Source organism: Nicotiana tabacum, chromosome 15 (assembly GCF_000715075.1).
Source record: "Nicotiana tabacum cultivar K326 chromosome 15, ASM71507v2, whole genome shotgun sequence".
Lineage (NCBI taxonomy): Eukaryota > Viridiplantae > Streptophyta > Magnoliopsida > Solanales > Solanaceae > Nicotiana > Nicotiana tabacum.
Genome location: NC_134094.1, coordinates 121,112,699 through 121,136,119, shown reverse-complemented (window position 1 = coordinate 121,136,119; position 23,421 = coordinate 121,112,699). Strand labels below are relative to the sequence as shown.

At 33.6% G+C, this 23,421-nt stretch overlaps 2 protein-coding genes across 2 annotated transcripts; both read right to left on the bottom strand.

The window, feature by feature from the left end:
• Positions 1 to 1,792: 1,792 nt before the first annotated feature.
• On the bottom strand, positions 1,793 to 3,458 carry LOC107830727 (protein TOO MANY MOUTHS-like). Its single transcript, XM_016658357.2, has one exon. The coding sequence runs from the start codon at positions 3,373 to 3,375 to the stop codon at positions 1,894 to 1,896; it is 1,482 nt and encodes a 493-aa protein (XP_016513843.1). The 5' UTR covers positions 3,376 to 3,458; the 3' UTR covers positions 1,793 to 1,893.
• Positions 3,459 to 5,134: 1,676 nt separating this feature from the next.
• On the bottom strand, positions 5,135 to 8,240 carry LOC107830728 (uncharacterized). The gene is given in 8 exon segments (NM_001326246.1): positions 5,135 to 5,254; positions 5,373 to 5,483; positions 6,114 to 6,226; positions 6,316 to 6,429; positions 6,830 to 6,908; positions 7,002 to 7,086; positions 7,439 to 7,559; positions 8,150 to 8,240. Coding segments are annotated over 8 exon segments (834 nt in total).
• Positions 8,241 to 23,421: the final 15,181 nt, after the last annotated feature.

Sequence of the window (23,421 nt, the reverse complement as noted above, 5' to 3'; positions counted from 1 at the left end):
TTCTCAGATCTGATGGAAAAATATATAATAATATGAATGAGAATCTTGATGAAAAGGTAGTGTTTGTATCGTAGTAAGAGAGAGAATCTTATGTCAAAAGATTATTCTTACAAAATGAATGTCACATGCCCCTATCATTGTCTCTTTTTCTATTTAAACGAGACATTTTCCTAGTAAACCCTAATAGTACAAGTGTAGAGAATATCCACTAGAATATTCTCTTTAATATCGTATTTCGAAAACTAATCGTTACAGCTTTATCAACGGTGCTCGACCTCGACTGACGACGGCTCGATGATTCTTTCTTTAGTGTTATTTTATCTTAAATATTTTAGGGCATATTTTGACCCATACAATAATCATACCGAAAGTTGCGTGAAATTATTCTTCCAGAATCTGAACTTTTGCTCAATTTGTGCCGCGTAGCTGCTTGGTAAAACAAGTTTCCTGCTAAGGCAATCTACTGCCTCAGTTTGGCTCAGCAGCTCCCTCACTGCCATTTCCACCGCCTTTAGCCTCAGGTTTTGGGCTTTAGTAATGACCCTATGGATCTTCTTGAACTCAGATTGGATGCAAGCTTTTACAGACTCAGTACTCTTGCGTAACTACGTCAAACCAAATGGAAGATATAAGATACAATTGGACTGAATCTCAACCATTCCCTCATCAATTATAGCCTCTTCAATTTGCAACTCGTTGATCTTTTGCAACCGAGTGTGATAAAGATTTTGCAGATGCGAAGGAATTAGCCAAGGACTGAAGCAGGACAAGAATTGTATGGCCAGTTCTTGTGGAGAAGTCCATTTGGATTTGGGCATGATTAATTGGGACATGTCCTTGAGCTTGGTTGGGACAATGGCCCTGTTGTTGTGCCAACGAAATTGACTTATTACTTCTTCAATGAGTCTATCAACTGCCCATCTTGCTACTAGCTGCTTCTTTAACGTGGTTGCTCTGCTCATCTGCTCGTGCGCGTGTTTGAATTTAGACTTACATTATTTGGTTATAGTCTGAAAGGATAACGATGTGGCCACGATGGCGGAGAAATAAAAGGTCTAATCTATGTGTGTGGATAAATGAGGCACAATAACAATTGACCTATGATGGGTAAACACTCTTTATAGATAAAGGCCAACCTACTTTTTATTAGAAAACCCTAGAGCATTCTGCCTCTTGAATATGTGGTAATTGTAGATATCCCAAAATCGATAGAGTTGAACTGTACGCTTCCTTAAACTCTAACTTTAGATTAATGGTATAATTGTGTCTTAATGACTGCGCATTAATTTCTTACAGCGCCTCTATGCATAGCCCATGGTTGTTCCAAGAAAGTTCTTCACCTTCTTAAATCACATCGACTTAAATTAATTTGAAGACAATGTAGATTCTTTCAACTGTGACAGCCAATACCCTCTAACAACTACTCAATATATCTTTGATGAATTTTCCAAAGCAGACGAAGCTCTGTCCTTTTTATATCGTTTTGTACATTCTAAAAGTCTTATATGAAGAGGCTCTCTTCTTGGCAGCTAATCAGAAAATACAATTAGAGACTTTCGTTTATATTCACCTCCTTCATTAATTTTATTGTAAGCTGGAATATTAATATACATGGTCATATCCATGTTAACATTCCAACTGCAAGCATGATCTCGAATTTAGATGTTAAGTGTTTTTTGTAATATTGCCCAAGTTTGTTTGAAAATAGTTAGTCTAGTTAAGACCAAGTCCTGAGACTTCGACAATTATTTTGCAATTGTCATTGACAAAGTACCAGAAAAGGTAAGAAGAATGAAAATAATAACACCCCTCGTATTTAATATTATGATGCTTTGTTACATTTAAAGGCTGAAAGACAAAAAAGATACTGTACACAAACCACTAAACAATTTCTCATAATAAATGGAATGCAAACAAAACTAAAGTTGCCGACTGAATCAAGCTCTTAGAAAGAAGTTGTAATTTGTTCAATGTAACACCTGAGTCACTATTTGATCTTGAAATACTTCCTCTATTAAGTGTTGAAATATGTTCCACTATTTTTGTTGGTTCTGTTTTGGAATCTCCACAATGTCCAATCCCCGAATCCAACAACGTCTCTAGATCATCTCCAAGACCATTTTCGTTGTTATAGCAAAGCCCTTCATTATTGGCAAGTTTCATTTTCCTTCTCATTCTCCAAACCATATCTCTCTTAAATGGGATAGGTCCACTTAACATGTTGTTGTTTAGCCTGAGCTCACTTAAGCTATTTAAATTACCAAAACTTAATGGGATTGAGCCATTGAATTGATTCCCATCAAGATGAAGGACTCGAATTTTAGGCAACCGGCCTAGAGAATTCGGTATTGAACCTTGAAGATTCATATTCGATAAAGCTAAAATCATCAAGTCCTTGAAACCATCAAACCCGTTAACTGGTAGAGTAGCAGAGTCCATTGGATTGCCGTTGAGGATTAAGGCTTGGAGAAAATTTAATTTCTTGAGCGAGATTGGGAATGAACCTGTTAAACTGTTGTAGCTCAAATCCATGAGGATGAGATTGTTTAAGTTATCGATGGAGTAAGGTATTGAGCCTGAGAGGCGATTGCGACTCAGGTCTAGCTTTATAAGCCAATGACACTTCATGAGTGTGGATGGAATTGAACCCGCAAGGTGATTTTGGTTAAGGTCTAACACATTTAACTGAGGGAAAGTCAAACTCGGAATTGAACCGGTTAGTTTGTTATCACTCAAATCTAACGACCTCAAACCGGTGATCCGGCCTAGAGAAACCGGTATTGAACCGTTGAGATTGTTCTTGTGAAGATCTAGGACTCTCAAACTGGTTAAGTTACCCAATTCATTTGGAATGGGCCCTGTGAACCCATTTTCTCTTAAAACTAGTGTCTGTAAAGTGGGCCCTAATTGGGCCAGAAATGCTGGAATGGGCTGAGGATTGTTACTAAAGCAACGATAGAAGAATAAAGTTCGAAGATGTGGAAGTTTTGTAACAGAAGGTGAAATGAAAGAATGAGTTGAATCACAAGTAGGAAATGCTGTATCATCGGACAATGCTCCAAAAGAAAGTGATACAACATGGTAGACGTTGTCGTAGTCCGGCATACACTCGATTCCGTGCCATCGGTCACGACAAACGTCAGGGATATCGGTGGCCCAGTCGTTCCCCGTGGCCCTCATAATGTCGTAAACAGCTTCTCGTTCACGAGGATCGGTTCGTGCACGGTTATTATTCATAGAGTAGCCAGTTTGTGGTGCATCAACCAGAGCTGAAGGCGTACCCGAATCGGACATTATAACGGTGAATGACCAGCCTAGTGGAAAGAAGGAAAGAAATAGTAGTAAAGTTGCTTGTATTGAGAGAAAAAAGGCCATGTTGGAATGAAAGAAACTTGTTATAATGTCTGAATTTCTAGGGGTATTTTATAAGAGATGGGAAATTTATTGAATTCCCAGGTTGGAGTGTGTGACAAGTGAATAAAAAATGGTGGGTGCATAAATTTAAGTAGGATAATTATGGATTCACGAGTATGAGGAGGAGATGAAATAAATGCAGAGTTGTGTGTTACTGAGCATTTATCACAATCACGGGTTTGAGGCTGCTTCTACGTCAGCGAATCTAGGCCCACTTACAAGTAGGCTTGGGCTCCATTATGGGGTGAGGATTTGGGCCGAATTCTCAACTTATCAAGTCCAACGAAAAGAAATGTAAGAAAAAAGGAGAAAGAAAGGTATAAAATACAAGTAAAAACTTTGGAATTAGTCTCAACTCAAGTCTCAACATGTCTAACCAATCTTTATATTCTTCCTAAGTAGCTGTTAGTCTGTTGGTTATTAAGTATTATTTACTACATTATAAAGTTAAGTGCCGAATATAATTTGCATAAAGCATCCCTTATACTTTTGACATGTTTTCTTTGGAGGTGTATCTAGAATTTTAAGAATATAAGTGTATCATTATGTTAATTAAAAAAAGGCATGGAAAATTAGGGATTTATTTATTTATTAATTATAAAAAATATTACATTAAAAATAACTATATGGGGATCAAACCCCTGAGGGTCAAAAGGGCCACTTAGAAGCAACAAAATAGTCAGATGAGCATGGGTGACAACAACAACAAAAAATACAATGAAATTTTACAAATGGGGTCTGAGGATAATGTGTTACGAAGATAGAGAAACTTTTTCGATAGACCCTTGGCTCAAAAACAGTGAAAAGGAAGTAATAAACAAACAATAGCAATAACACTTGATCATGAGTGACCACAAATCTGAAAAGTTAGTATTGTTTATACATAACCTAGGAGAGGAGCATGGTGCATGTACCCAACCCCCTCCACATAAATTCCCCCTGGTTTTCTTTCTGCTTATCTTTTAAGCATCCTTGTACAATTTTCGAGAACATTTATCGAACATAAAAATTATGTCTAGTTTCAGCTATCATGCCATGTTATAGTTACTAAACGTTTAAGAATGCGTAATCCACTTAGTTCTGTTTTCAGAGAGTTCCACTGAATATTCCTCCTCTCTTAGTCCTGAAATCACTTCTTGTAAAGTTCCTTATGGAGCTGTTGCAAATTGAGAGGCGGATTTAGGACGAATTTTGTGGATTTAACTTAACCTGTTGATTTGGACTTGAACGATGTATATATGTTCTTAATTTTCTTTAGGCGATATGCTCAGTTCTAATAAGTTTATACAAATAATGGCATTTGTTCCAAGGGGTTTGGGGATGGCTCAACACCCAATAGTACAAGAAGAATCGTCTAGCAGAGCTTTTTCGGCTATATACCAAATTGCTAACAGGTAATTATCAAAGTTCCGTAAGGTTCTGCACAATATACCAGTACAAATGCTCTACTTGTATAACTGGACATTTCAAGTATCCGCAGTATAGTGTTGGAGATTCATATTTACTCAAAGTGTTTCTCTTTACTAAGTCTAGATGTTTGCTTTATCACGCAGAGGAACCAGGGAAAGGTGAAGGGTAAGGGAAATAGTGGAAGGCGAACTCATACACAAAGCTAATGTATGCATTATTTTATGTAATGTATCCTACCAAACGATCCCCTAGTGTGAAAGACTCTCATCGATAACACTAAGGTATAAGCATCGGTCATATGTAGTGAAAGTTAATCCTCAGCATCTGAATATGGTGGACAAGATCCATCATCAACATTGGCTAATGGATTGTAATAGGGAGAGCTTGGGTCAATGCATCCAGGTACTATATCAAGTTCGCAACGATCACCCTGTATCAGCATAGTGTCGCTTCTAATCAAATACTGTAGCTTTGAAATAAAACTTTCAACATCAAAATAAAGGAAATTATTGAAACAGAAACAAAGAGCAAAGATGATTTACACTTACTCCTTCCACAGACAAGTTACCAACCATAGCACATCTTGTGATCACAATATTCGTGTCCGGGAAAATTGCCTTGTCACACGCACCCTCCTGACTTAACTCCCCTGCAAGCCCCTGAAAATCACAATATTTGGGCAGTCAATTTAACATGAAGAAACCAATACAAGTTCATCATACTAGAGCTAGAAGCCAGTGACCATGACTCATATATTCCTATTATAATAAAAATGACATAAGCATGACTGAAAATTAGAGATGTCAAACGGGCGGGTTGGGCTGATTTCGGGCGGGTGAATATGTGTTGAGTCAATAAATGGACGGGTCAAATGGGCGTGTCGGGCTATTTTAGGCGGGTCAAAATGTGTTGAGTCAATAAATGGACGGGTCATTGACCCGCCTAAAAGCAACTTGGGCTGAGATGGACTGTGTCAAGTTGGGCTAAAATTTGGATCATAGTCCAATCCGCGCAACTCTTATCAAGCTTTAATTAATGTATATTATTTTCTTATGAGTTGTTTAATTATCAAATAAGACTTTTTTTTTTTGTCATGGTCATATATAACATATCAAACAAAAAAATAAAGATATTTTGGATCAATTTAGATGGTCCGAAACAGGTTGGGTCAAGATGGGCCAAGTTCAGCAAATGGACGGGTCAATGTCCGGTCCAACTTTGAGGTGGTTGGGCGGGTCAAATGAGTTTGGGCTTAAATTGCAACCCCTACTGAAAATCAAGCTAGCTACCTCAGTGAAGAACTCGGTTGGTTTATTTCGCCAAGCATTAGGGACTTGAAACTGTAGTCGATAGGGACCATCCCATTCGGTTCCATTCGTGAATGAGAAGATCAAACTAAGGGCTGAAACAGATAAACAAAATGTTAAAAATGGGTAAAAGATATGTCTTGTCATGCAATTTAAGACAAGTTTCTTAACTAATAAAACTCACCATGCTTGGGAATACATATCTGAATTGTATAAATAGGAGGATCTGCTTTCCCTCTAGTTTTCATGAGCATTGCCCTAGGCTCACCACCACACATGATAGGCTGATTGAAACCTCCTGAATTTATGGCTCAAGAATTCAGCATTTTCAATAGAGGTTCACTAATTTTTATATTACAGGATCTAATTAAGGGTGTGTAGCATAATGAAGAAAATTGCATATACATGAAAGAAAAAAGGGAAGAAACTTGTTTGATGATTTTAGTATTCCTTTAGCTTCAGAATTTAAGGACAGTCCGATGCACTAAGCTCCCGCTATGCGCAGAGTTCACGGAAGGGCTGGACAACAAGGGTCTATTGTACGCAGCTTTATCCTGCATTTCTTCAAGAGACTGTTTTCACGACTCGAACCCGTGACCTCGGTCATGATCACATGAAAGCAACTTGGAATCTAAGTAATTATGTGAACTAGAAATTCATATTAGGCATCAAGTTCCGTAAAACAAACAAGAAATTACCATTAAAAGCAATTCCAAAATCTTCATTAGGGACCATGTTGTTTGCAGCTGGATTATAGAAAAGCTTCAGTCTCTCTCCCTGTCAAAAAAAGATTTAGGACCTAAGCTTAAAAGCAATTCAGACCTATTATATTTAAAAAAACTATCCATATTTTAGATATATGAAACATACCGCGGTAGGAGGAAGACCATTCATTGTTTTCCAATAGACTGGTGCTCTTCCAAGGTCAAATTTAGCCCATGTCGGAAGTGAGTATCTGTAACATGAACGTTGGCGATTGTTAAACTTCCATAGTTCCATATCAAGTGACCATCGATCATAAAAGTAGCCAACTTGCAACGCATACAAAAATAGTAGAAAAATCATTTTCATTAATTTAGGATATGAACTGAACTACACTTGGGAACAAATCCTTGGGGCTAACTCGTCTTGAAATAGTATAAGGTACAAAGATTATGGAAGATGAAGATAAATATAAAGTACATTGGTAATATGATGAAAAAACTCCCCTGTTACAAAACATCACAGTTGAGTAACAAATGTATATAATTACAACATAAACAAGTATCTCATCAAAACGCAGAAGAAAAGAGGAAGGTGGAGCTTACTCTTTGACTTCCTCTGCAGGGGAAGTTGCAACAGCAGCGGCAACTATTCCCCCATTAATCCGTACTAGTTTCCTCGTTGCTGGATAACATCTTCTCAAGTGAGCTCCCATAAAACTTGTAGCTGCGTTTTCAATATACAGACATGTTAGACATTCTATCCAATTTGGTCATATTTCATTCCAATGATCAGAAAAATTAGCCTTTTAACCAAGTTAGGAGTTCTCTACAACTTTTCTCTAAATCTCAATTCTCACACTTTGGTCAACATTGGAATTAATATCAAAGTTAGTGTAACAACAAGAACTAAGCATCTATCATCACATGGGGGAAGTCAGTGGCGTATCTAGCTCTTCAGTACCGGATTCATCTGAATCCAGTATTTTCGACACGCAACATAAATTTATATGTAAAATTCACTAGAATTGCAACAAATATTTGATTGAACCCATAACTTTAACTAAATAATGTGTTCAATGCTAAAACTCTTAAAGGTTGAATCCTCAAGGCAAAAACAATTCTTTTGGATTATATGAACTATTGAATCCTCAAGGAAAGATTCCAGTATAGTAGCAAAAGATGTTCACAAATTATTTTAGGTCACAGGTTCCAATCCTAAGTGTAACACTCTAATATATTTTTAATCTCTATTATTCTGAATTTCCGGCTTTGCTACTGTGACAATCAAATGGAAAAATGATAGCAAGAACGTACCATATACATTTGAAACAGTGGGAGTTGCATTACTATTAGAAGCAGAACGAGTTGCTGAAAATAATGAGGTGTTTGTTGATGCTGCAGCCATTGCTGCCATTTTGGAAGCTGTAGGATGAGAAAATTAGAGACTGTTTCAGATAAAAGAAGGATAGTATGCCGTGAGGTATAAATTCATTTGCAACCACACAAATATACAAATTTTTTGCAGTATGGAGAAATATCTCAAACCCCCAGAACCGGACAAACCACTTCATTTTCACACTAAGGCATGAATCTTCAACTTCCCAAAATATCTTGATATTTGAAGAAATATCTCTCTCTCGTTTCTCAATCCTTCCAAGTTGAAAAAGCCAGCAATCTTTATTATCACGTACAAATTCAATAATTTTAAGTTAATAGATCCAAAGTACATGCACCAACTACTCTTTCTAACAAAAAGTGCAGCTTTAAGTATAAGTTACTCCCTTTGTGTTTCAATTCGTATGATATAGAATTTTTGAGACTTGATATCTTTGATATGTCATAATATTTGTGTGACTTTAAAACTTTTGAAATATTTATATTGCCATAAATTTTTTCATTAAAGATAAATAATTTTAAAAAATTAGTTTTAGTTATAAAAAAATACTATTCTTTTTGAAATAAACTGTAATTAATAAGGAAATAGTGCCATATATCCTTATGAAATACATGAAAAATGCCCACACAGTCCCACTGTAGATACTTGGTTCAGGCATAGTTATGAGAATTGTTCAATCCTTTTCTAAATTTATTAAGGTGACCTTGTATTTTTGAGGTAAGAAACATTCTACATTTTCAAAAGATGTCAACAAGGTCATTGTGCTAATTGCTTCTCGATACCAGGGTTACAGTTAGTCTTGCAAAATAATATTTTGCTATACGATATTTGCGGGGAATTTGGAGAAGTAGCTATTCTATGCAGTAATAAGTTTATTTGGAGCACGAACATTATCCATAAATTCAAAATTTTCTGCAGCTGAAAAATGTAGATGAATGAAAAACCTTAAAGGAGAAAAAAAGATAAGGGATGGTTTGGTTGGTGGGATATGAGAAAATAATTTCCGAATTACATGCGAGATTATTTATCTTGCGTTTGAATAAATTTTGAATTAGCAACTCCGAGATTAGTTAATTCAGTAATTATGGTACTATTCTATTCCACATTTAGGGTGGGATAATAATGTTTGGATTACTAATCCCAAGATAAAGTACTATAACAAAAATGTCTTTCTCCAAGGCTATTCCCCTAAAATCCTCTAAAAATTCAAGATTAAAATTTAAGATAAAAATTTATCCCAACTTATCTAGTATACACCAATCACATATTTATATTATGCCCCCTTTGTATTCCATTTTAAGTCCAAAAAATCAAACATTTACCAATAAAAATATATTCACTTAATAATTTCATCACTATTTAATCTTTTTTTCTATAGTTTCGAGGTGACTTGTTCCCAACCAAATAACCGCCGAATGTTTTGGGTAATTTTTCCTAACTACAAGGCTTATAAGAATATATAACATTCATGATAACCATTTGCAAATTTACACTATATACAATAAAAGATTTTTTCCTATCTTGATCAAGTTGACAAAAGTCAATCTAAATGAAAAAATAATCTCTTATTTTAAGCCTAAAAGATAAAAGAATAAAAACTTATCATAACACAATCACTCGTTTCCTAATAATCTCTCGTCATCTTTTCTTGTATAGTTGTATTAGGATTAAATTAGGGTTTTTGCATCTATACCTGATTTTCGGGTCACAATTGAACCTATACCCACTTTACGATCAACTTCAGACTTATCGGATCTGAAGTTAAAATACATTAGTCTAAAGTGAAAATTACACTTCAAATACACTTAAGGCCAAAATAGGTTTGAAGTGCAACCAATAGTTTCTTGCACTTTATGTCAATAAGGCTGAATTGAAAAATTGCACTTCATATGCACTTAAGGCCAATAAGTCTGAAGTGAAAAATTGCACTTCAGATGTACTTAAGGCCAATAAGTCTGAAGTGAAAAATTGCACTTCAGATGTACTTAAGGCCAAATAGGTGTGAAATACAACAAATGGTTTCATGCACTTAAGGCTAGAGATGGCAATGTGGTGGTGCGGGGCGGGTTTTGCCTTAACCCACAAAATTTTAGCCCGCCCCGCCCCGCCCCACATAGTATTTTCACCCGCATCTACCCGCCCCGCATCAACACCCGCGTCCACCCGCATCGCCCCGCCCCACTCTGCAAAATTTTTCCTTTATTATTTCTTTCAATTTATAATATTTTTATCTTATTTAATTTTATTTTCAATTATATTCATATATGCACTACTAATCTAAAAGTTCCTGTTTGAATCCAAATTGCAAACCAAAGAAGTCCAATTTTGAATATTCATAACTATAAATCCTATCGAATGTTGTTAGTTTTAACTTTTAACAGTGTTCGGTTTTAAAGTTTTTAATATACTTATTTCTGATTTTACATGCATTAGTATTGAAATTCAGTTTGATATATCAATATGTCATGAAATCAAATACATGAAAATTGAGTCAACTAATTATCTACTCGACTCAGATAAAGTAACTATATACTTAAAGTGGGATCGACTTTAAAACACTAAAACAAATATAATATAATATTTTCTTCCGACACGCAAATAACAAAAAAATGTGTATTTACAGTCAACTAAACACATGTCCAATATGAAATACATGCCTCGTAAAAACTAAATTAGTTTGAGACTAAAATAATCAATGCATAGGAGAAAGGAACCACAAAGTGAAAAAGTAAATATTTGCATGTTGTAATAATATTAATAATAGTTGAAACATTGTAACTTTGCTAATAGTTGAAACGTTGTAATTTTACAAAAAGTTAAAATCCGCACCACACCCACAAAGGATTTTAAAAAATTTATTTTGACCCGCCCCGCGCCCGCATATGTCTAAACCTGCACCACCCCGTATATGCTAAAACCCGCACCGCCCCATTGCCATCCCTACTTGAGGCCAATAAGTAAGTTGATATTTTTACATGCCTAATCCTTTATTTAATATTATTTTCATTAATGATAGTATTCTTCATTTATTCCATAAATGGCAATTATTTTTTACAATTCTAGCATATTTTAAAAATCAACCGACCCTCAGATTAAGGAGTTAGTTTTATTCTAATAATATTTATATTGTTTCTCTGTCATCATTATAGTAAAACTTTTCGTTTTTCACTCCTTTGTAACGGCAACCCCCCCCCCCTCTTATTGTTGCTACCTTCTATCTCCATTCTTACCTATAAAAAATAAATTTAAATATTTTTACTTATTTATATATATAAATTTAAATAGTTCATAATGTATATTACCTATATTTTTCAACTAAAATATGCATACATTTTTTATATTAATAATGTGATTAGCTGGAATTCTTTTATGGGATGCTCATGCTATGTTTAAGATATAAATTATTTTATACTAGAAATATACCATAAATATGAAAATATTTAAGAAAAAACCTATGCATATACTAGTATATTTGTAGAATATTTACAGTATAAAACTTAATTACTCTAAAGTAAACACTATATATAATTAATATATTTATAAAATATTTACAGTGTCAATTAATATACTTATTATATATCATTTAGATTTAAATATACAAACATGAAAGAATCAAAAATCAAATAATATAAAATTAGTCAAATAAATGTTAAATAATATATGTATTATCATAAAAGTAGTGTTGGGGATTAAGGAAGCTTAGGAGATAAATAAGGGACAAATCCTTATGTTACAAAGGTGCGAGATCTTAGGCATATTGTTGGGGTTTCCGTTTTGGTTAGGATATGCTATAGAAGAAATATTTTTGTTGCTACTATTGATATATACTTAAGGCCAATAAGTTTGAAGTGAAAAATTGCACTTTAGATGTACTTAAGGCCAAATAGGTGTGAAATACAACAAATGATTTCATGCACTTAAGGCTAGAGAAGGCAATGTGGTGGTGCGGGGCAGGTTTTGCCTTAACCCACAAAATTTCAGCCCGTCCCACCCCGCCCCATGCATCTACCCGCCCCGCATCAACACCCGCGTCCACCCGCATCGCCCCGCCCCACTCTGCAAAATTTTTCCTTTATTATTTCTTTCAATTTGTAATATTTTTATCTTATTTAATTTTATTTTCAATTATATTCATATATGCACTACTAATCTAAAAGTTCCTGTTTGAATCCAAATTGCAAACCAAAGAAGTCCAATTTTGAATATTCATAACTATAAATTCTATCGAATGTTGTTAGTTTTAACTTTTAATAGTGTTCGGTTTTAAAGTTTTTAATATACTTATTTCTGATTTTACATGCATTAGTATTGAAATTCAGTTTGATATATCAGTATGTCATGAGATCAAATACATGAAAATTGAGTCAACTAATTATCTACTCGACTCAGATAAAGTAACTATATACTTAAAGTGGGATCGACTTTAAAACACTAAAATAAATATAATATAATATTTTCTTCCGACACACAAATAATCAAAAAATGTGTATTTACAGTCAACTAAACACATGTCCAATATGAAATACATGCCTCGTAAAAACCAAATTAGTTTGAGACTAAAATAATCAATGCATAGGAGAAAGGAACCACAAAGTGAAAAAGTAAATATTTGCAGGTTGTAATAATATTAATAATAGTTGAAACATTGTAACTTTGCTAATAGTTGAAACGTTGTAATTTTACAAAAAGTTAAAATCCGCACCACACCCATAAAGGATTTTAAAAAATTTATTTTGACCCGCCCCGCGCCCGCATATGTCTAAACCTGCACCACCCTGTATATGCTAAAACCCGCACCGTCCCATTGCCATCCCTACTTGAGGCCAATAAGTAAGTTGATATTTTTACATGCCTAATCCTTTATTTAATATTATTTTCATTAATGATAGTATTCTTCATTTATTCCATAAATGGCAATTATTTTTTACAATTCTAGCATATTTTAAAAATCAACCGACCCTCAGATTAAGGAGTTAGTTTTATTCTAATAATATTTATATTGTTTCTCTGTCATCATTACTTTATTGTTGCTACCTTCTATCTCCATTCTTACCTATAAAAAATAAATTTAAATATTTTTACTTATTTATATATATAAATTTAAATAGTTCATAATGTATATTACCTATATTTTTCAACTAAAATATGCATACATTTTTTATATTAATAATGTGATTAGCTGGAATTCTTTTATGGGATGCTCATGCTATGTTTAAGATATAAATTATTTTATACTAGAAATATACCATAAATATGAAAATATTTAAGAAAAAACCTATGCATATACTAGTATATTTGTAGAATATTTACAGTATAAAACTTAATTACTCTAAAGTAAACACTATATATAATTAATATATTTATAAAATATTTACAGTGTCAATTAATATACTTATTATATATCATTTAGATTTAAATATACAAACATGAAAGAATCAAAAATCAAATAATATAAAATTAGTCAAATAAATGTTAAATAATATATGTATTATCATAAAAGTAGTGTTGGGGATTAAGGAAGCTTAGGAGATAAATAAGGGACAAATCCTTATGTTACAAAGGTGCGAGATCTTAGGCATATTGTTGGGGTTTCCGTTTTGGTTAGGATATGCTATAGAAGAAATATTTTTGTTGCTACTATTGATATATATACTTAAGGCCAATAAGTTTGAAGTGAAAAAATTACACTTCAGATGTACTTAAGGCCAAATAGGTGTGAAATACAATAAATGGTTTCATGCACTTAAGGCTAGAGATGGCAATGTGGTGGTGCAGGACGGGTTTTGCCTTAATCCACAAAATTTCAACCCGCCCCGCCCCGCCCCACATAGTATTTTCACCCGCATTCATCCGCCCCGCATCAACACCCGCGTCCACCCGCATCGCCCCGCCCCACTCTGCAAAAATTTTCCTTTATTATTTCTTTCAATTTGTAATATTTTTATCTTATTTAATTTTATTTTCAATTATATTCATGTATGCACTACTAATCTAAAAGTTCCTGTTTGAATCCAAATTACAAACCAAAGAAGTCCAATTTTGAATATTCATAACTATAAATCCTATCGAATGTTGTTAGTTTTAACTTTTAACAGTGTTCGGTTTTAAAGTTTTTAATATACTTATTTCTGATTTTACATGCATTAGTATTGAAATTCAGTTTGATATATCAGTATGTCATGAGATCAAATACATGAAAATTGAGTCAACTAATTATCTACTTGACTCAGATAAAGTAACTATATACTTAAAGTGAGATCGACTTTAAAACACTAAAATAAATATAATATAATATTTTCTTCCGACACGCAAATAACAAAAAAATGTGTATTTACAGTCAACTAAACACATGTCCAATATAAAATACATGCCTCGTAAAAACCAAATTAGTTTGAGACTAAAATAATCAATGCATAGAAGAAAGGAACCACAAAGTGAAAAAGTAAATATTTGCAGGTTGTAATAATATTAATAATAGTTGAAACATTGTAACTTTGCTAATAGTTGAAACGTTGTAATTTTGCAAAAAGTTAAAATCCGTACCACACCCATAAAGGATTTTAAAAAATTTATTTTGACCCGCCCCGCGCCCGCATATGTCTAAGCCTGCACCACCCCGCATATGCTAAAACCCGCACCGCCCCATTGCCATCCCTACTTGAGGCCAATAAGTAAGTTGATATTTTTACATGCCTAATCCTTTATTTAATATTATTTTCATTAATGATAGTATTCTTCATTTATTCCATAAATGGCAATTATTTTTTACAATTCTAGCATATTTTAAAAATCAACCGACCCTCAGATTAAGGAGTTAGTTTTATTCTAATAATATTTATATTGTTTCTCTGTCATCATTATAGTTAAACTTTCCGTTTTTCACTCCTTTGTAACGGCAACCCCCCCCCCCCCTCTTATTGTTGCTACCTTCTATCTCCATTCTTACCTATAAAAAATAAATTTAAATATTTTTACTTATTTATATATATAAATTTAAATAGTTCATAATGTATATTACCTATATTTTTCAACTAAAATATGCATACATTTTTTATATTAATAATGTGATTAGCTGGAATTCTTTTATGGGATGCTCATGCTATGTTTAAGATATAAATTATTTTATACTAGAAATATACCATAAATATGAAAATATTTAAGAAAAAACCTATGCATATACTAGTATATTTGTAGAATATTTACAGTATAAAACTTAATTACTCTAAAGTAAACACTATATATAATTAATATATTTATAAAATATTTACAGTGTCAATTAATATACTTATTATATATCATTTAGATTTAAATATACAAACATGAAAGAATCAAAAATCAAATAATATAAAATTAGTCAAATAAATGTTAAATAATATATGTATTATCATAAAAGTAATGTTGGGGATTAAGGAAGCTTAGGAGATAAATAAGGGACAAATCCTTATGTTACAAAGGTGCGAGATCTTAGGCATATTGTTGGGGTTTCCATTTTGGTTAGGATATGCTATAGAAGAAATATTTTTGTTGCTACTATTGATATATTAAGTTTGCTGCTACCAAGATGTATTATATTTTTTAATATTACTTAGTTATGTAAAGAACCCAATAAGTTTGAAGTGAAAAATTGTACTTCAGATCACTTAAGGCCAAAAGGTCTGAAATACAACAAACATTTTCCTACACTTAAGGCCAATAAGTCTGAAGTGAAAAATTACACTTCAGATGCACTTAAGACCAAAATGTCTGAAGTGCAACCAACGTTTTCATGTACTTAAGGCTAAATAGGCCTTAAGTGCAAATTGCCGAGAAACAGAAATTTGTTCTTCGAATTTTAACAATCCAATATACGATTTAATACTACATCTACTCTAAATAAGCTCAAATTTGAAACATAACCCCCAAATATTATCAAGAACAAACCCCAATCATCAATTTGTCAAAACAATAATAAATCTAACGAACCCATTTTGTAATCATTGTTACCTTAAAATAATTCTACAAAAACCATATAAAATCATTGTTACCTGAAGAGGAGGAAGAGGAGGAGGAGGAGGAGGAGGAGGAGGGGGAGGGGGAGGAGGAAAAAAAAGCTTGAAATTGTTTAAACGATGAGTACAAGTTAAAAAAATTTAAATCGTCCAATTAAATAGGGGCGATCAAATAGGGCACCCATGTAATTTTTTGATTAAATTAAGCATATAAATTATAAGTTAGGCCATAAAACTTGCTACGACAGTATTTGAACAAAATATTTTGGGCTGAAGAATTTATTTTTTGTGTGGCCCAATTCAAGAAATGCTGGAAGTTGGTCCATCTTTTCAATAACGAATGATAGAATATTAGTAATTTTAGGCATAATTTTGAGTTTCAACTTTGATTAAGTGACTTTGAAATTCTTAGTATTACTCATAAAAACTAGAGTACATCTATTCTTTTACAATAATTTCATAAATCATGACCTTATAACAATATCAAATTAGTTTAGGAAAAACAATTCAAAACATGTTAGTTGCTTCTAGGCACGTATAAATAATTAATTGTCACGGCTTTGGTGGCACAACTGTGGTATGTAACCCAAGTTTAAGTGCGCATTTGTGTCCCTTGATCCTCAATTTCAAATAAAAAAATATGTTGTAAATTATGGGTACATTCGCGCAGCATGATTTACAATACGTGCAAAATAACAAGTGCACGGCATCGTGACTTGATCAAAGATAAATTTCATAAATATCTGAAATGTATAAACGTGGTATAAAATTAGAAATGTACATAACTCCTAAAACATGTAAAAAAATCAAGATTAATTTAAGCCAACTATAATTTTTTAAGGTGACCGTACTAAAATCACGGAACTCGGGAGTGTCTTATACCTTCTCCGGGTTAACAAAATTCTTTCGCGGACCATATTCAGAGAAGGGGTGGCCGTACGAATTTTGTAGCCTAAAGCCAAACTTTACGAGAGGCCTTAACTTCTTTTTTTTTTTAAAAAAATATAGAGATTATTTTTTATTTGAAGTCTATTTTTTTAGTTTTTTTAGAAGCAAAGTTATTAATAATTTTCTTATAATCAATTTCTCCTAATAATTCTTTCTCAATTGACAATATAGCTAATCCGTTTAACCTCTTTTGAGACATTGTTAATCTTAGGTAAGATTTTATTAATTTTAATTTTGAAAAATTTCTTTCCGATGAACAACGGTAACAGGAGTTATTAACATTATCTATAAGCAATATATGCATTTGAAAAAGAATCAAATCTTTTTATTTGAAGTATATCAATGAGACAGAAAATAAATCTAAACCACATATATCATATTGATTGTTATGCTTTAAGAAACATTCAAGAATAAGGCAATATTTTTTCAAATTTTCATCATCTACTAATCTCAGTTTTTTATCTCTAATTAAATAGAAAACCAAAACTATTTTCATATACTTCGAATTGTAAAAATCTATTTTGAAGTGAAAAATCTATTTTCAAAATTTTCTTGAATTGGGATTCTTAAATAACCAATCTCTTTTCAAATAATATCCTTAAATTAGAAAAACTCATTTTTCCATAATTCCCCGAAAAAAGAGGTGTGACACATACCTCAATTAAAAGTCTTATTATAACTTTTTAATGATAAATGAAGTGAACTTAATTAACAAGGCAGAAATATAATAAAAGACCATAAAGAACTTGAATTTTTGAATGTACTATCTCGTGATATGCAAACATATGGCTTAAATTCACCTATATTATTAATAGAACATTTGGCGGATAATAATGAATTGAATTTGCATGAAAAAGTCCCTAGGGCTACGGTACAGTTGAGGGCAGCTCAGTGGCGGATCCAGAATTTGATGGCCGTGGGTGCTCACTCTAACATAAAGTTGCTACTAATCGTATAGTATAAGTACATAATTATTTGAAACCGACAGAAAAATATAATTAAAAATATGATTAATATTAGCATTATCAAAAAAGACTTCTACACACAAGCGATAATGAACTACTAATAATATTCATCATTATCAAAACAATTCTAGTCACAAGATATCATTGTGCTCGACAGTGTTTCATATGTTGAAAATGATGAATAATAACATCATTGCTTACGGTTCGAAAATCTTTTTGCTTTTCTGTTTTTCACTTTTAAAGTACCGGATTTTTTTTTCTTTGAGCCACAAAAATTATTAAGAGCCAAAAAATATTAAAAAGAGAGACACATTCTTTTCTTTTTCGATTTCTCTAGCTTTAATCAAATCTTAGTTCTTACTTTTTCTCTTTTATGTGCCACAATGAGACAAGTAAATGAAAAAGAAAACGTAAAAGAAAAGAACAAAAGGAAATGTCAGCAATGGAAAGAATAAGTTTAGATTTGGAAATTAAAGAAAGAAGGGAAAATTGATGCATTGTGGGAAAGTAGCGGAATTCAGCGTGGCTGGTAAAACATTTACTAACATAAAAAGAGGCTATCCAAAGCACCCAGGGATCCTTTTGTTACTGGGTGCTGATTAGTAAACTTTACATATTTCTTACTATTTTGTATATAACTACCAGAGCACACTTTGGAGTTAATGGGTGCTCGAGCACCATAAATTAAAACGTAGATCCGCCCATAGGGCAGCTGAACGAGAAGGATGGTTCAAACTATGGCTGCCCCATACAATGCTCATTTGAAACCTTTGTCCGTTAAAAAAAGGAAGAAGTGATATAGATATAAGAATAGAAAGAAAAGCGGGTAGGCCGCTTGAATGAGACAAAGCATAATAATCTAACTGGAAGAGTCTACGTAGGTAGACCAAAAAGAGATAAGATCGGCAATTAACGTTAGCTTTCCGTAGTTGTCACAAAACTGTCGATATTCCACGTTACTTAGCAACACGCATAGCTGTTCTTCCACACCCCACAAATTCAACTTCTTTCTTGTCTTTAGATTTTTTTCATATCAGTTGATCGATCTAAAAACGATGAAATTACGAATGATATTGGCCGACATTTGTGACGAGAAATTCTTCTTTCTAAAGGATCGGGGGAAAAAACCCCTTAGGTTTGCTATCTTAAACAAAAGCTTATAATAAAAGAGATGTGAGAATTTGGACAAATTGAGTAGAAGTTGAAAGAAAAAATATATTTAAGGTTGAAATTGAGAAAAAGATTTGTATAACTAATCGGATAGTGTTATAAGATCACTTTGTTGTTCGACCAATATTAATAATTACACCTTACATTTGGAAACTGTGGGTTACAATTGCATCACCCACTTACCAATATAATTATTAAGAAAATTCAGTAAAGCTGGATTTACCTTAGCTTACATTTTTGTGTCTTAATGAAAATAAATTCTCTCTGTTTACTTTTACTTGTTCACTATTGACTTTGTACACCCCTTAAAAAATACTATAAATAAAGTGCATATTTTACCATGATACCTATATTAATAGGTGTATAGTTTTAATGAATTTGAAAAATAATTTGGAATGAGTAATTAATGCTAAGGGCGAAATAAGAAAAATAAATTATTTTTCTCTTGATATGAGAAAGTGGACAAGTAAAAGTGAAAATATATTTTTAGAATATTGGACAAGTAAAAGTGAACGGAGGAAGTATAAAAAAGGTATTTCCTCGTCCCATTTTAATTATCGCTTTAACTTTTTTCCCATTCATTAAGAGGTCGGGCATTAAGGTTGTAGGTTAGGAGGTAGTTAAGTATATTTCTAATTTGTACCAGTGTGAGGCTAGTCTGATAGAATTTTGTCTTAAACTGCTAGTGGTCAATGTTGTGTTCACACTACTCTTTCGTTTTCATAGTGCCAGACCTTATTTCCTAGTTATTGTTTTTGTTTTTCATCTATATACTGGTTCTTATGATGTTGTTATTATTTCTATGATTTTTGTTGATGGTACTGATATATTGTCTCTTTTCGTCTTCTTGAGCCGAGGGTCTATCGGAAACAACCTCTCTACTCCCTCGGGGTAGAGGTAAGATCTGCGTACACACTACCCTCCCCATACCCCACTTGTGAGATTTTACTGGGTCGTTGTTGTTGTTAAGAAAATATTCATCCTTAACCACACTTAACCATGGTAAATACTTACCCACATACGATGTTTATTTCAAATTAATAAAATTTATTATAGTTAAGTGATTTAATAAAGTAAAAATATGCATTAGTTAGCTATAATTAAATGATAGAACTATATATGCAAACAAATATTATACTTCTATTGGTTTGATGTTAATTCCGAGTGATAAATTTTTACCCTTAAGTATCCTTACCTAGAGAATGTCCATGGACAATAGATTGACGACTTTCACTGAATTACGGTATCATGAGCCCGTTTGGCTTAGCTGATTCAAAGTGGCTAATAAGCATCAAGTGTTGAAAAACACTTTTACGTGTTGAAACTGATTTAATAAATAAGCAATTACGTTGTGACGACCCAAAAGGTTATCTTTAAATTTAATAATTAATTCTGTGTTCTAAGACCTTAAAAAGCATTATTTATTATTTCTTGACTTGCGTGCGCAGTCCGTACAATTTTTCGAAAAGTTTTTATATGAAAAATTGATTAAAATCTGAAATAGAACCTTACAACTCAATTGACTTGACTTTGGTCAATAGTTTGAGCAAATGGATCCGGATCAGTATTTTGACAGTTCTGGTAGGTCCGTATCGTGATTTAGGATTTGGGCATATGCCCGGAATTTAATTTGAAGGTCCATAGCTCAAGTTATGACCATTTAACGGAAACTAGAAATTTAAAGGCTAAAGATTTCCAAGTTTGATCACGGAGTTGACTTTTTGATATCGAGGCCAGAATCCGATTCTTGAAAGTTGAATAGCTCTGTTATGTCATTTATGACTTGTGTGCCAAATTTGAAGTCATTCCGGATTTATTTAACATGTTTCAGCACAAGATTTGTAAATTGAAAAGTTTGAAAACTTAAAAGTCCGAATCGAGGTGTGAATTGTAATTTCAGCATTGTTTAACGTGATATGAGACCCCGAGTAAGTCCGTATTATGTTATGGGACGTGTCGGTATATTCGTACGGGGTCCCAAGTACCCCGAGTGTGATTCGAATCGAAATCGGAATAAGAATTGGACTTAAACAAAATTTGAAAGTTTGCTGCTTCTGGTGCCTTCGCTTCTGCGAAGTCTTGGCCGCAGAAGAGACCTCGCAGAAGCGAGCCATGCCTCGCAGAAGCGCGACCGCAGAAGCGGCCCATGCGTCGCAAAAGCGGGAAATGGGGAAGGGGCAGCCTTGCGCAGAAGCGGACTGCTCTTCGCAGAAGCGAGTCTGCAGATGCGAAAATTGGTCCGCATATGCGAAAAAGCTGGACAGAATACATAAAATCGGGTTTTAGCCATTTTTACTCATTTTTGAGTCTCGAATTTTGGCGATTCCAAAGGATTTTTTCATGACTTTGAATTGGGTAAGTGTTCTATAACCAAAAGTGATTATATTTCATAAATCAATGTCTATATTCATCATTTATTTCGGATTTAGATGGAAGAAATTGGAACTTTTGTAAACCTTTTCAAAAATGAAAAATTAAGATTTGAAAGTCCATTTGACATCGGAATTTGGTAATTTTTATATGGTTGGACTCATCTCAGAACAGGTGGTCGGATTTCAGAAGTTATTTCGAGATTCAAGACTTGGGGCCCACTGATGATTTTTGAGATGAATTTCGGATTTTAATTCGGAAAATTAGTAAATTCATATGAAATTAATTCCTATGATTTGTATTGAGTATATTCGTAATGATCCGATCGGTCATTTTGCTTTCTAGAATCCCATTTTCCCTAAATAAGACTTTCAATACTTGCTTTTACTGATTTATAACTTGCGGGGATGGTTGGTTCGGGATTTAAAAGAGTTTGGGTTGAAATCGGAACACTTAGTTCCTTAAGGTTGGCTTGAAAGGCCAAGTTTGACTTTGGTCAATATTTTAGTAAACGATATCAGAATTGAGATTTGACGATTCCAATAGGTTCGTGTAATGATTTCAGACTTGGGCGTATGTTCGGATAGGGTTTTGGGGGGGACCCGGGAGTGTTTCGGCGCCTAATAGTGAAAGTTGATTCTTGAAGGTTTTTGAAGTTCTTTAAATTTGGTTTGGAGTAGGTATTGGTGATACCGAGGTTCGAATGGAATTTCGAGAGCGGGAATAGTTCCATAATGTCATTTAAGACTTGCACGCAAAATTTGGTGTCAATCCGAGTAGTCTAAGTATGATTCGACGCATTCAGAGCGATTTAGAAACTTGAAGTTCAAAGTTTGATTCAATTTGGTTTTGGGGTGTGATTCTTGGTTTTGTTGTTGTTTTATGCATTTTGAGAGTTCGAGTAAGTCCGTATTATGTTTATAGACTGGTTGGAGTAGTTGGACGGGGTCCCGAGGGGCTCAGGTGCATTTCCTTCTTTGCGAACGCGATCAGACCCTCGCGTTCGCGATGAAGGATTTGGGGTACTGTGGGCTAGGGAGCTTTTTCCCTTCGCATTTGCGTGCGTAGGACCGCGTTCACGGAGATATGGGCCCTCTAGCCTTCGCGTTCGCATGACCTGGCCCGCGTTCGCGTAGAAGAGGCAGAGCTGGGTGGCCGTTGTTCGTTCTTCGCGTTCGCGTAGGGTAGGCCAAGCGAGCCTCCGTGTTCGTGTTGCTCCTGTCGCGTTCGCGATGTGTAAATTTTTCTGGCCTGGGCCGTTTGCCTTCGCGATTGCGAGGCCTCTTCCGCGATCGCGAAGAAGGTAGACCTGGGCAGAAACTTTTAAAAACGGGACTTAGATTATTTTAGCTAATTTCTTCCATTGTTGGGCGATTCTTGGAGCTCTTAGAGAGGGAATTTTACTTAGAACTTTGAGGTAAGTAATTTCTACACAATGTGAGTTAAATACATAATTTAAGGGTAGATTATAACATGTAAATTAGTGAAAATCATGGGTTTAGGTGAAAACCTAGGTTTTTGATAAAATTGAGATTTAACCACGAAATTCGTTATGGAATTTAGTAAATATCATATATTTATGTTCCTAAGGTTATGGGTAACAACTTTCTTTAAACATATCCGGAATCTGGGCACGTGGGCCCGGGGGTGAATTTTAGGAATATTGCAATTTAGGTTGGATAATCACTTAAATGGTGGAATTATGAACTTTTGAGCATAGATTGATTGGTTTATGTAATGTTTGACTAG